We start from the raw sequence: 14,038 nt of genomic DNA on the forward strand, positions 1-14,038 counted from the left end.
GAAGTGATAATATTTCAAGCATTGAAATCTCACCTTTTCTTCAGCTTCTTGCCCTCCTCCTTGGAAGCTGGGAGGATCATGGCCAGGTATGGTCCATCCACTTCAAAAAAGATGCTGTTCTCCGAGCGTGTGACATAAGTGAGAGAGGCTGGGTCCTGCAGTTCCTGGTACTGATCATTTGTGAAGCCTTCCTACAGGCACAGCCCCATGAGAACAGCTTCACTCAACAGCCGGGCTGGTTACACCAGGAGATGCCCCTTGGGCACACCCTGCCCAAAGGGATCACTGACCACCCCTCTGAAAGCTATAGCACAATTTAGGACTCAAAAATCAAAACATCTGACCTGCCTGTTGAGAAGAAAAATGCTTTGGACCCTAAAATTATATTCGTTTGTCTTACAGAAGCTGGAACAAGCAGAGGATGGGTTTGGATCTTGCTCTAGTCTGGACTCCCACCCTGCACAGATAAGCATGCACCAACCCTGGCCTCTTACACACCACCCTCTCTGCTGCAGGGATATCAGAGCCTCTCCCTCCGCTCAGATGTTCTCTGGGGCAGAGGGCAGCTGGGCAGCAAGCAGGGCCATCAGCCCCAATGTCCCGCTTGCTACATGGGGAGCAGAGATGGAAGAGAGGCCCTCCTCCCTTGTCAGTCCTCCACCTCCTTTTTCCCAGACTGCCTGGATTGGTGCAAGACTCACCTTCACCAGGATGTTCAGCATGGCACCTGGGTAGGAGATTGTCACCTTCGGCTTCTTGGCATTGGTTGACTTGATGACAAAGTTCTCCGGGAAGCTGTTGGGGAGGACACACCAAATCCCATCGGTATCCAGTTCCAGAGGTCTCCTAAGGAAAGAAGGAAGGTCGCTGTCAGGAGGAGAGTGGATGGTAGGTGATGATGAGCTCTGTGTCCCCCAGAAAGGCAGAGGCAGCCTGTTGCATCCACTCTCCGATACCTTCTGCAAAGCAAACCGTCATAATACAACAGAATAGCCACAGCAGTGTCAGAAATCTGAATCTTCAACATTAACTGCTGAAATTTCAAGTGTTTAACACGCTCCCTCATCTGTCCCAGATGCAAACGGACTTTCTTCCCCAGCTCAGCACATACTCACCCAATCTGCTCGATCAGTTCCCTGGCCTGGGTGATGATATTTGCTCCCGTGAAGCAGACGATGCCAGCCATTTCCATGGAGTACCAGCGCGCTCTGTGATCAGAGGAGTCAAAGTGAAGAGCATGAAGTGGTCCCTCCCAAACCCACCTACGGAAAGGGCAAGAGGACCTCCAGAGGAAGAAGGGCAAGAAACACATCAACACTGGCCCTCAGTAGATAGTTCTCCTTGCCCTAATTACAATGCTTCAGAAAAGCTGGAAATCCACTAACAGACAAGATTCCCGTCACTTATGCCCAACACTTAATGTCTGACAGGAGTCTCCAGGATGAGAAGTCATTGGTAGAAGCAAGAGGAGAGTGTTACAAGCAGCACCCACCTTCATCCTGGTGCTTCAGAAGCAGGTGAAGCAAGTAACAGCCTCGCTAGGACAATCCCGGTTTCCAAGGGTCCTCTCCAGAGGACCCCAGCATCGCCCAGGGGGGAGACTCACCCTTTCCGCATGACATAGCCATAGAAAGAGTTGAGGATGCATTTGTGGGCCAGCTGCAGGGAGTCATACAGGATTTCCATGTTCTTGCAGCGCTTCACTTCAGAGGCGTCTCCTGTCTCCACCGCTGCAGACAGCTTCTTCTTCCACACCTGCAAGCCACAGGCAGAGTCAGGATGATCCCACACATCACTACTGGTGGTATCCAACTGGTTGCCCCTCAGTCTCAGTATAGCATTACAACTCTAGAGCAGTATCTTTGCCAAAGATCAGTAGCATGAGCTAAACATTCCTTTTTCTTTTGCAGAGAGGAGGAGTTGGCCAGAGGCACTTTGCCACACAGTAGGAGGGACCTGCAGCATTAACTGTAATTCTGATGGTGATGATCAGAATTCAACCAGCGCCGGCAGCTGCCTGCCTGCATCAGCTGTGCTGCACCACATGTGCGCAGGCAAGAACCAAATACACTGCCTGCAGCAATCAATGATGTCTGGCTAAACAGCAGAACCGTCTGTGTAGAAAAAGCCTCTCGGCCAGCTCCGTGATTCATGGCAGAAGAGGCTGCTGGGAGTAACCGCAAAGCAAACGGCTTGTTAATTAACTCCACCAGAGGTGGAGTCCCAGGGCCTTGTCATTGCCTTCAACACACCCCAAGAATAATGTGCCCTGGTCTCCTCTAGCACAAATCTCAACCAGCAGAGAACTAGAACATCCTCCTGAAATCAATTGTTCCTTAACCTGAGGTCTAGACCTTACTTCTCAGCTTGTCTCTTTTCTCCATGTAGGAAGAATGCCCCAGACTGAACCCGACGAGGTCAGATATATCAAAACAGAGACTAGCTGAGGATTTGCTAAGCCTAGTGAAAACTGGAGATGCAGCTTTGTTTCCGACAGTACCACAAAGGAAGTAAACGCCATGGCAGCAGCTGTTGAAGATTCGGCAGTGAGAAGCCACAGCTGTCAGGAGCTCCACCACATCCTTCTCAAATACAAAGGCTGAACAGAGCAATCCTTTAGGGCTCAGGTTTTCAGTGAGAGACAAGAGGTCCCCAGCCTTGGCAAGAGAAGTTAACCCAGAAGTTGAGCTCGGTACCTTGTGCAGCCCCTTGAACTCATAGCGGCGGTCCCTGAAAGCTCGCACCGTGTCCACATAGAAAGAGTTTTCTCGCTGGCAGATGGTGGTGACTCGTTCCTCCACCTTGGTGACATGGATCTTCTTGTATGCCTTGCGGCAGTAATCTAGTCAAGGGAAGAAGCAGAGGGAGCTTCTCAGGGATGGGTGCCCCACTACCGACAGAGGGATGGGCACAGTACGGACAGGGAAACATCTAAACATCAGGCACGCGTGAGTGGGGAGACAGTCCTACTGCAAAGGGAGGGGAAGGAAGATACCAGCACGGAGAGAAGCAGCACCTCATTATGGAGATGCAGGGAAAGGTGGGGGAAATAAACTCATCGTGATGCAGGTATGGCCCATCCACAAACCCAGGCTCTGCCCCCAGCCAGCTGGATGGTTCTGTTGAACAGCATCATTCCAGGTGATGGGATAATGTTATGTTTCCCTTTCATTAACAGGCTTTAATTAGCAGCCTTCCAAAAAATGGAGCCATTAATGTTTCAGCTCAAATCCATGGCTCTCAACAGACAAGAGGAGAAACACTGACACAGGCACCAGTGCCTGGCCCCTCTTCGGGAAGCACACAGGAGCCTGCTGGGATCCTGGAGGTCTGCCAAAGCATGGTCGGAGACCAGACCCAGTCTGAACTAACCCCACAGCCGTAAGAGAGGTAATTAATGGTGAGTACCGCTCACAGTCTAGGTTTCAAAACACTGCTCCAGATCGTGACATTGATTTTTTTTTTTACCTGCCAGCCGCTTTTTCTCGTACTTGGCCTGTTCTTCCCGGGAGAGCTCGTGGAAGGCGCGGGGTGCTCCCTCGGGGGACAGGGGAGGGAACTTCTCCGACTCCAGCTGCTGCTGGATGCGGTGATACTCACTGCGGCTGGCAGGCACTGCGGAGGAGGGCAGCTATCAGTTTCCCAGGGAAGAAGCAGGAATTCATCTCCATCTCTGTGGGTTGGACTGCACGGTCCTTCTGTACTTACTGAACTCTCCTCTCCACTGCCAAGTCATCCGGCGCTGACAGTTGGCACCCGGCTTGTTGAAGTCGCAGGCAGCACATGTGGCCTCATCCACCATGGCTGAGGGCTGGACGCAAGTAAGAGACACACAGGTGTTAGAGGGGACAGCTTTCCAAATGACGATGCATGCCAGAACAAGTGCTGGGTGGCAAAAGAGCATAGGTGTGAACATCAGAGATGGTACTCAGTGAGTTCTCCTTTCCAGAGCTTTTTGGGAACACAAAACCTGCAAAAACAATAGCTGTTTTTTTGGGAAGAGTCCTAGCTAAATTTGTAGCTCAGCCTCTGCAGACCTGGCATCCATGGCAGCTTGACTGAATTTCACACCCAGCTTTATCTGATCCCCCTGTCTTGAGCAGAAAGTTCAGCCCTTGCTGTTAAGGAGATCCAATCAGAGGGACGACCAAGGTCATCTGAAAGACTAATTAGGAGGGACGAGGTTGATGTTACCCACCTGCAACCTATTGGTCAGAATGATGTTGGGGTACATGGCCCCCACGTCTAGATGGTAGATAAGGGGACACTCAATTCTGTTCGGAACATCCTTCAGGGAATTCAGTTTGACTTTGATTTCATCACAAACCTGTGGCAAGACAAAAAGAAGTGAAACTCAGACAGGAAAGGTTTAATGAGTCAAATACTTGTTGAATTTAGCCCTTTACTCCTGCACAGGGACACCTGCCACTGACTCTGGGGAAGGATTTAAAGACCAAAGGAGCAGCATCAGGGACTCCTCGACCACTGGTACTTTAGGTTTTGTTTTGGACCTCCAAGGTAGGCTTTATCTGTATGGGTACGTGGAAGGTAAGAGCAGCTACTTCCCAAAGGTTACTCGATCAAGGACCTTTTCAGGGCAAATGGGTTAATGGAGACAACAGCAAAGAACAGAAGTCCCCAGTCACTAACTGATGATGCCCTCTGAGAAACTCTAGACTTGGCTTTGGAGAGGGGCAACCTGCACTTTGTAGCTGATAAGAAGCAGGGAACAAGAGGAACAGGAGTATTTGCGATATCTGAGGGTCTGTCTTCTCACTAAACCGCTTCCCAGCTTTCTCAGAGCTTTGCTCCTGGTTGAACCTGCAAAGGGGAAAGTAGGAACCGCGTCCCTCAGCTGGGGCAGAGACCCCAGATCCCTGGGCTGGGCTCCAGCGGCTGGGCAGGGGGGTCCTGGCTGGGGCTGCTGGAGGCTGCGGCTGCTTACAACATCCTTTAACAACACCTACTCTGCAGGTGCCCGTAGATGGGCTTCTTGGTCTCTCTCCATGGAACATAAAATGAACCTAAACAGGCACTTTAAAGCTGCAGACCCAGTCTGGCAGCTCAGCCCTCCGTGCCAAGTCCAGCTGTGCCATGGGCAACATACCTCCTGGAAGTTGGTGACTTGATCCAATGGCAAACCCTCCTCTTCCTCAATGGCGTGCCGCAGCGTCTTCTCCACGTGCTGCACCAGGAAGTCGAAGGCAGCAGGATTCTGCAGGGGTGTGGGGATGGCACTGAGACTGTGGGCAGCCATCCCCAGCTGCAGGCTGGCAACTCCTGTCCTGCTGCCCATGTTTCTGCCTGACTTGGGGAGCTCTAAGCACGGCCCTGCAGCATAGGGCAGCATATTGAGGCACGGGCAGGGTCTAGACCACTGGTCTAGACACCAGGTCAAAAAAAAAAAAAAAACCAACGAAGGGAAGAGACAAGGACAGCTAACGAGCAGCCGGTTGCATTTGTGTTGGGTAGTACAGCACCCCTCATGGTTGCATGCTGGCTGGTGCAAGGGTCCAAAGACTCAGACTTAGTCCAGGTGCTTTTATACACCCAGTGCGTGCTTCCCCATGACCATTCACCAGATGATATCCACCAAAATGTCCTGCACTAAGTGCGATGCATCACACGGCAGAGAGTGAAGCCACCTCTGAAAACTTAAGAGTCCATGCGCACAACGCAGGTGTGAAGCAGGGCAAGGGGAAGGTGATAGCAGAGTGAACCAGAAACAGGTGAAAAGATGCCCAGGAAGGGTTCAGAAGTTTAGTTTGGGTGGGAGAAGGACAGAGGGAGGACAGGACCCCAAGGGGACAGAGGCATATCTTCCAAGAACCACTGGCTCAAAACCAAACCCAAAACCCCACTTCACCACTCTCCCTTGGGTGGTTTGGCTTGCTTCTAGTATGTGATACATATGACACTTGCTCTCCCAGTGAAGCACAGATGGCCACCTGAAGGCCTCCTCCCATCCCTTCCCAGCCCAGCTCCATGCAGCTTCAGGTGCTCAAGGTCTCCTCAAAGTATGACAAGTACTGCCCAAGCCCAGCAGGGACACGCAGGAGATGTTAACACCAATGGAGGGTTATTCATCACCATCACGCTCCGTGAGGACAGGGGTTGGCTGCATGTCCCCTTACCATTTTGAAGCGGCAGGGGATGTCACTGCGGAAGACCCCAGATTCCAGTGCTTCCACGTGGCCTCCCACGTACGTCTCCGAGTCCAGCACGTGGCCATCTTCTGTAAGTTTGTTGAATTCCTGCTCCTGCTTGTTGGGGAAGATGATATTGGCATGATAGGCCTGAACCATTAGCAGTGCCTCGCACAGTGTACCAGATCCTTTTCTTAACACCTGCAGGAGAGACATCAAAGCCAGTTTTAAACTCAAAAAAAGTAGATTTAGATTAGATATAAGGAAGAAATTCTTCACTATGAGGGTGGTGAGGCACTGGAACAGGTTGCCCACAGAAGTTGTGGATGCCCCATCCCCGGCAGTGTTCAAGGCCAGGTTGGATGCAGCTTTGAGCAACCTGATCTAGTGAAAGATGTCCCTGCCCACGGCAGGGCGGGGTGGACTAGACGATCTTTGAAGATCCCTTCCAACCCAAACCATCCTGTAATTCAGCAATAAGTGCTGTACCAGCACTGGTGGGACCAGACTGGCCTTACAGCCACATCAGTGAGTTGGATGGCTTCAGCTAGTGACACACGTGCGACCGCGCAGACGGCAGTGCTGCAGCCCACGGCAAGGATGATGGGAGCAAGTGAGAAACCAACACTGACTCCTTCGTGTTGGCTAGGAGAGCAGGCTACGGACAGTGCAAAGACCTCCAGACCTCTGCTGCCGTCATCTCCTGACACTACTCTACTGTCAAGCGCCTCTGTAAGCTAAACCAGGTGGCAACAGAGGGACATTTCCTACATGCTTAGCACAGACAATTTCCTAACCCTCCTTACAGCTGACAACAGCCATCAGGAGACCCAGCTTTGCATGACCACGACTGCAAGTAAACTTGGCTGAGCATGGAGAATCAGCCATACTTTCTCGCTCCAGCCCTGTACTGCCAACCCTCAGGTTTCTTGTTCTTAGGCACCTCCCTCAAAACACCCCAGGGCTGTGGAGAGAAAGGAGTAGCCTCCAGATCAACCCTCCCTCCCTCCCTGACACGGATAGGAAAGTGCCCAGGCAGTAGGAATCAGGTCCATGGCCAGGGCACCCCTGCAACATGGGAGATGTGGCTCTTCACCCAGCAAAGAAATTATCATTTCAGAAGTGCACCCACCTCATCAGGCTCCATGGGAATGATAGTGCACAAGGCGAAAATGAAAGGATGCACGTACTTCATATACATGTAATAGGTAGCAACTGCGTCAGACACTGAATAGGTGGCCAGGGTCTGTCAGGGAAGGGTGAGAGGCAAATTAATCCCAATCACGTGTGATAGAGCAGCTCAATTACAATAATCTTTCATTGCTTCCTGCTGGACATGCTCGTATCAGCAGGATCCTAGGTTGTAAGGAATAATCTGTTCGCTTCCGAGGACATCCTGCTCTAGCTCTAATTACAGGGCAATACGTCAGCTTTGAATGAGAAGAAATGGGGAGGATGAGCTCATGGCACAGATGCTGCCCTGTTTGGGAATTAGGAAGCTGCTCCAGGGCTTCAGCAGAAATCCCCTGCCCACAACACCTGGACCACTAAGCTTATTTCTTGTCCCTCCAGCAAGTCATGGCTCTTTGTGGTGTTTCTGATTTAGGTGGTGCCTGCCACCTCACATTGATTGAAATAAATACAGAAAATAAACAGTGCAATGCCAGTGCTAGAACCACTTCAAGGAAATCCTGTTCTTTCTCCCCACAAGCTCAAGTGCTTCTAAAGCATTGGCAATTTGGGGATACAGATTGAGTTAATTTCTCAAAACCCACTGCATTAAGCAGAAACATTTTGTAACATGTTAACTTAAAAATTCAATCATATTGCAGCTGCTCTAGGCTTGTTTTCCAATTCCTCAGAGGAGATACAGCACAGGGAGGGAATACCTGAGGCTCCTCGGTAGCCATCCGGCACATCTCTTCAGGGTCCAACTCCACTGGATCGTAACCCAGTTTTGCTTTAGCTGCTGCTTTCAGGTTGTGACTTCCCACTGGGAGGTAACTGTCTCTCTTCACCCACCTGGACAGAATCATGAAAATACCACTTTGTGCATAGAAGCCAGCCCTGCCCTTCAAAAAGGGGCTCAGGCTTGCAAACGGGACCTGGATTGCAAAGGGAACCTCTCACCGAGGACAGTGAAGAGCCAAGCATCCAAGCGCAGTGGAGTAAAAGGCTGCCCAGCTTTAGATATTCTGCAGCTCTACCAATGCACTTAAATCCCAACCAGAACAAACCCCACTATCCATACCATCACCACTGCTCAGAATTACCACCTTCCAATGCCTTCACTGGCTTTAAGATAAACATTTAACCACTGGAGGAAACACCACCAGGACTACGAGGACAGCCAGCCACTCTCCAAAGTCCAGACGCTGCTCCAGTGGAGGAAACCCACATAAAAACTCCAATTTCTCTCTCTCTCCCACGCATGCACAATGTGTCCTTTCCTCTTCTGGCTGTGCTAGGAGACTGTTGGGTCCCTTACTGTTCTGGTTTCGGCTGGGATAGAGTTAATTTTCTTGGTATAGTGCTGTGTTTTGGATTTAGAATGAGAATAATGTTGATGACACACTGATGTTTTAGTTGTTGCTAAGTAGTGTTTACATAGTCAAAGACTTTTTAGCTTTCCGTGCTCTGCCAGGTGCACAAGAAGCTGGGAGGGAACACAGCCAGGACAGCTAACCCAAACTGGCCAATGGGGTACTCCATACGATATAGCATCATACTCAGTATATAAAGCTGGGAGAAGAAGAAAGGGGGGACATTCTGAGTGATGGCGTTTGTCTTCCCAAGTAACCGTTACGCATGATGGAGCCCTACTTTCCTGGAGATGGCTGAACACCTGCCTGCCAATGGGAAGTGAATGAATTCCTTATTTTGATTTGTTTGCGTGCGCGGCTTTTGCTTTACTTATTAAACTGTCTTTATCTCAACCCACGAGTTTTCTCACTTTTACCCTCCCGATTCTCTCCCCCATCCCACCGAGCAGCTGTGTGGGGCTTAGTTGCCGGCTGGGATTAAACCACACTTCCCCACTTCAATGGCTTGATCTTATCCCACCCTTTCTTCGCTCCCCCAAATCAGACCTCAAACACCCGAGGACAGCCACCAGCAGGCTACAGGGAGAGAGACAGCCCTGATAGCCCTTCACAGGGAAGGCGTGGCAGCTTCTGTGGTATGCAGAGTGCCAAGGGGAAGCAGCAGTCAAAGAAATCACGCCAGCCTAAGGAGGTGTGACACATGAAAGCTTCCAACAGACAGAAGGAAGACAGTATTCAAATACAACTGTCGGTATTTTATATGAATTCAAGAGATAAAGATGCAGTTATATGGTAGAGGGGCAGCATATGGTACCTTAAACAGTCCATGTGGATGCACTGGGATGATTTGTACTCTCCCTGGCTGTCCTTCTGAAATCCAATTTCCTGATACATATTAATTCCATGAACTGCTGCTCTTGCTTCCACAAAGGGCCTGGGGAAAGAGGCAACGTGAAGAGAAGGAAGAGAACAACCATCTCCCTTCATCTCCAACAACGGTTTCACAACTGCTTTGTTACAAACTACCTTAAGAATTTTTCTTGCAATTTATCTGTAATATATGGCCATGGGGAAAACTTCCTGCAGGACAGAATTGCAGCATGACCTAAGAGGCAGAGCTGCTTGCTTACATCCTGCACCAGGAGGTGGAGGCGCATGGTCCCTCTCCCCTTGCTTCCTGAAGGCTTGCTTGCGTCCCGCTCCCCGATATCCTCTAGGTCTCTTTTAACCTTCTCCCTGCTTTCTTAAGACTGGGCTCGTCAATACACAAACATTGCCACATTGACAAGGATTTGAAGCAGCTCAGCCAAGCAGATGGGATTCTACAGAAGCTCATACTTCCAAGCCAATGACCACAGGATTTGTTGAGGTTCTCAAACTGGCCAGACAGTCAGCATGGATCACACACTATCACCACTGTGTGAGCTATGGAAGGACGTCGAGGCTGGTACCTGACCTTGCCCCACAGCTCAGGTAACACCTTGCCAGCTTAGTTTTCATTCCTGATCTTACCAGTCAAAGAAGTCTCCATTGTACGTGACAATGATGGTGGGTTTGGTCTCCTGGACATGTTCAAACCACCTCTGGATTAAATGAGCCTAGGATGAAACAGAAGAGTAGAAAAGATACATACAAAAAGGAACTTCATGTCCTCCACAGGGAGGTGGTGGATACCATACAGTTTACTCCACCCTTCCCCTCTCCTCCCCACCTAGCCCAAACTTGACCTCTCTCACACTTATTATCAAGAAATGAAAGCATGACCAGCCCTGCTGGACCCACCACGTTCCCCAGTGAGGCAGCCTACCAGGCGATTAGCTCTCTTTGGCCAACAAGAACCCCAGGCAGGTAAAAAGTCTGCTGGGCAGAACTGACTTACTTCATCCGGTTCATTAAAGACACAAAATGGACCCTCGTACTCTGGCTTGGGAGTAAACTCAAAGTCTTCAATATCCTCAGAGACGATCTCCCTGTTTGTGATCAGGTAGCCCTAGGGAGGTGACAAAGAGGCAGTTAAGAGGACTTGGCTTGCAGACAACCTGAAAATGCTGTCCAAATGATGGGACGTTTCCTCTTGAAAACCAGAGCTTCTGTTAAGGGCGAACAACTGTTCGCGAGTCATCTGCTGAACCGAGGCAACATGGGACAGCAGAGTTGTCCCTGTGCTCTCCAGGTTACTACTGCTCCCTCAGAGGAGCACCAGCAACCTGAGCTGGGTACCACAAAACTAAATATCTTATGCATCATTCGTATTTTAATTTCATTTCCACAGCCACACACTGAGCAGCCAGCAGCAAGGCAAGCCTGGAGTGAGCTGGGTTGGAGACGAAACGCTGGCCTGCTCCCTGGCTTTGCTGCTGGAGCAGAAGGAAACCGCTCTGCTGTCCCTTACCTGCCCATCAATCATGTAGGAGATCATCATAATCTGGTCCACCTCCGCATCAGGAAACTTCAAAGGGAGTTTGGTAGTTTCAATGTCAAAGGCGAGAACGACAGGATCCTGAGCAGGACCAAATCCATTAGAAAATATTCTAAAGCTGACTTGAAGTTAAAGAACGATTCCCATTAAGCCCAGCAAGCAAACCAGACCCTCCCCAGTAATCATTTTACTGGTTTATCAACCCAAAAATCACTACCTAAGCCCAGAAACAAAGCTTTCCCCCTGCGCACCACAGTGCAACACCGGCAGTGCATCGGAAACTAGCTCCTCGGGGCGGACGCACCAGCCATACACCTGGCCAGACTGACGCCTGCCCGACCAACGCTCACCGGTCGCTCCACGAGGTCGTCTCGGCGGGTGATTTCGGGGGGGTAGGTGCTGCCCCGGTATCGCACGTTGTACCAGTGAGCCTGTTGAGAGAGGAGGGTGGGCAGTGCCTTACTGTGCGGCCAGCTCCTTGCATCACATGTTTGGCTGCTGGGCACAGAGCCGTGCAAATTAAATGCTGCCCAGAAGAAAGGCTCAAACTGTGATTGTGCATCACTCATTTAACTTTTCTGCATGTCATTAACTAAGGAGAAGGCCCAGCAGTATGGGACTAAGCTTTACACATGAACTCATTGTCACTAACACCTTTGCAAAGGTCCTAGAGAGAAAATGTTTCCGCCCTGCCTGCACTTCAGGAGTATGGCAGCAGGAAAGCGAAGCTCTTCCAGCTTCCCTATTCCTTACTTACCACGTGGATCTTCAGGTCAATGGAGAGGCGAACGTGGTAGGGTACGTCATATTCCCGCATATCCACAATGTTGTCCATCTGGTTGGCAACCTTCCTGGAGGCCCCTTCCTCATCCGTGCTCAGGCTGCCTCCGCTCAGAGCGCTGGAAGGAGCAGAGCGAAGCAGCCGCCTTACCTGAGTGCACACCTCCGCAGGCTCGGCTGCAAGAGACAGCCATGTGGCACCGGTGACACCTGGCAGCAGGAGTCAGCGACAGGAGAGGAGAGAACGGCAAAAGCTTCCCTGCCACGCAACCACCCTCTGCTTGCAGAGGCATCCCCGGGATGGACAGCACGCACAGTCCCGTTGCTCCCGTCTAAATTCACCTTTTCTCACATTTGTGAGCTGTGTCTGCTCAGAGGTACAGGCAGACAAAACCCACATGTGCCTGTATAATGAACGGTTCTTATGGCATTGAATTTATAAGTATGGTAACAAGTCTAAGCATAATGAGGCAACCTGGGAAGAACTTTGAACAGGGACAGTACGCCTTCCAGGTGAGCAGGGAGCACTCATCTCACGTGATTCTTCTTTCTCAAGTTTTAACTGAAATCAGACTTCTGGGCCAGGCAGAGAGGCGAATTTTTCATGTGTATATTCTGGTTGACTTTAAAAACAAAGTTTCTTATTTTTTTCCTGTCTGCAACTGTGTTTCCAATCTTGTAAACAAGTGCCTAGCTTTTTATTCAGCTAGAAAATGTTTGTTGGGGTTTTTTCCCCTTCAGTCACAGCTAGAAGTAAGGTTGTCCAGTGCCAGTATACTTTCTCAGGGGACAAGGAATCTATTTGACTGGCAGGCAGAGGTACCACCACAGCACATCACATCCCAGAGGCTCTGGGGCCTCTTGATGTACAGCACGAAGCTGGAAGAACCACCTCAGAGACGGGTGCCAGAGAGGCATAGCTGGGGTCAGACCCCAGGCAGGACAACACCTCTCTGAGCACAGCTAAGAAACAACCAGGGGAGTCTAATTATTAACACAAGGCACTGACTGGCTGCCCTAAGGAAAGCTCCCACCTTGACAGCATGGCCGTGTAGACATCGCTCGCCTGGTCTCGCTCTCTGTTTTTCCTCACGGCAGGAAAGATCTCCTTCCGCACCTTTACCAAGTCATCCACTGTGTTGAAGGACAGCTTGACGTAATTCCTCTTCAGGCCCACCAAGTGGTTTGGCTGCAAAGCAGCAAGACAACGCCAGCTCAGGGGGGATGAGTACTGAGCGATGGCCACCATAAGAGAGGGTGGGGAAGGCAGACTAGACTGATGCAGCTGGAAGAATTGGCCAAATAAGAGGTGCCAATGGGTGGGAGAGTCTAGCACCAAGAAGGGACTCTGGTGAGCACATCAGGAAAGAGTAAAAGAGCTGCACAGCAAGGGCCCAGCCAGCCCTGCTGCCTGTGCAGGCAGGACTACAAGCGGGATTCACTCAGGGAATAGAAGGAAGAGCAGGTCAAGCACGAGCAGCATCCCCCTCCCACAGTACCCGCTCCTCCCATCATTCTTTAATTCCTGCAATTAAACGTCTTGAACACACTGTGAAACAGCTGATGTGCTCAAGGAGAGGAATGTAATTACTACTGATAAGCAATTAGCCATAACTAACCCGTTTCTGATAGGCACCACAAGCAGCACTAGGAGAATGAAGTCAAGCACACTGTTTCCCTTTACTACTCAGTCCCTTCCTACTTCACTAGAGCTGTGCAAGGTCCAGAAAAAAAACACTACTCAAGAGCTACGTAAGGCAGAGGAATACAGACCAGGTCCAAGTCTTCTTTGGGGACAGTTTCCAGCTTTGCAATCTTCCCTTGGAACTTCTTGGAGAGGAAGGAGGACACTTCTCGCTCACAGCCCTGCCAAGAGACCCTGGGGCTGAGCAGCGCAGTTTTGTCCCTCGGGAGAAGACCGTCCCAAAGCAGGATGCCCAGGGGGTGTCGAGCTCCCCAGGAACCTGCTGTCCCCTTCCCCAGGGACCTCAGCCCTCCCGGGGTCCCCTCCTCACCTTCTGGGTGGCAATGTAGAAGTAGGGCTTGTAAGGCAGGGCCACCTAGGAGAGAACAGATGGGTGATAGTGGCAGGTCCCCTCGTGGGACCCTGTGCCCTGCCCGGCCCCCCCGGGGACCCACCTTGAAGCGGC

General features: G+C 50.8%; 1 protein-coding gene across 1 annotated transcript in view; it reads right to left on the minus strand.

Annotated features, from left to right (window-relative positions):
• Positions 1-13,948, minus strand: part of POLE (polymerase (DNA directed), epsilon, catalytic subunit) — a gene marked incomplete at its 5' end in the record, with an annotated part of 28,518 nt that extends 14,570 nt beyond the window's left edge. The window contains 21 exons of the mRNA XM_009581545.1: positions 34-191; positions 702-846; positions 1,116-1,208; positions 1,607-1,755; positions 2,697-2,842; positions 3,469-3,615; positions 3,709-3,811; positions 4,199-4,327; positions 5,108-5,215; positions 6,135-6,347; positions 7,279-7,392; positions 8,036-8,168; positions 9,504-9,623; positions 10,202-10,287; positions 10,569-10,679; positions 11,082-11,189; positions 11,459-11,539; positions 11,866-12,007; positions 12,923-13,077; positions 13,662-13,754; positions 13,904-13,948. Of these exons, the coding sequence (XP_009579840.1) occupies positions 34-191; positions 702-846; positions 1,116-1,208; positions 1,607-1,755; positions 2,697-2,842; positions 3,469-3,615; positions 3,709-3,811; positions 4,199-4,327; positions 5,108-5,215; positions 6,135-6,347; positions 7,279-7,392; positions 8,036-8,168; positions 9,504-9,623; positions 10,202-10,287; positions 10,569-10,679; positions 11,082-11,189; positions 11,459-11,539; positions 11,866-12,007; positions 12,923-13,077; positions 13,662-13,754; positions 13,904-13,948 (2,579 nt within the window). The remainder of the gene's footprint in view (positions 1-33; positions 192-701; positions 847-1,115; positions 1,209-1,606; positions 1,756-2,696; positions 2,843-3,468; positions 3,616-3,708; positions 3,812-4,198; positions 4,328-5,107; positions 5,216-6,134; positions 6,348-7,278; positions 7,393-8,035; positions 8,169-9,503; positions 9,624-10,201; positions 10,288-10,568; positions 10,680-11,081; positions 11,190-11,458; positions 11,540-11,865; positions 12,008-12,922; positions 13,078-13,661; positions 13,755-13,903) is intronic.
• Positions 13,949-14,038: the final 90 nt, after the last annotated feature.

This window comes from Fulmarus glacialis, unplaced genomic scaffold (genome assembly GCF_000690835.1).
Source record: "Fulmarus glacialis isolate BGI_N327 unplaced genomic scaffold, ASM69083v1 scaffold12887, whole genome shotgun sequence".
Classification (NCBI taxonomy): Eukaryota; Metazoa; Chordata; class Aves; order Procellariiformes; family Procellariidae; genus Fulmarus; species Fulmarus glacialis.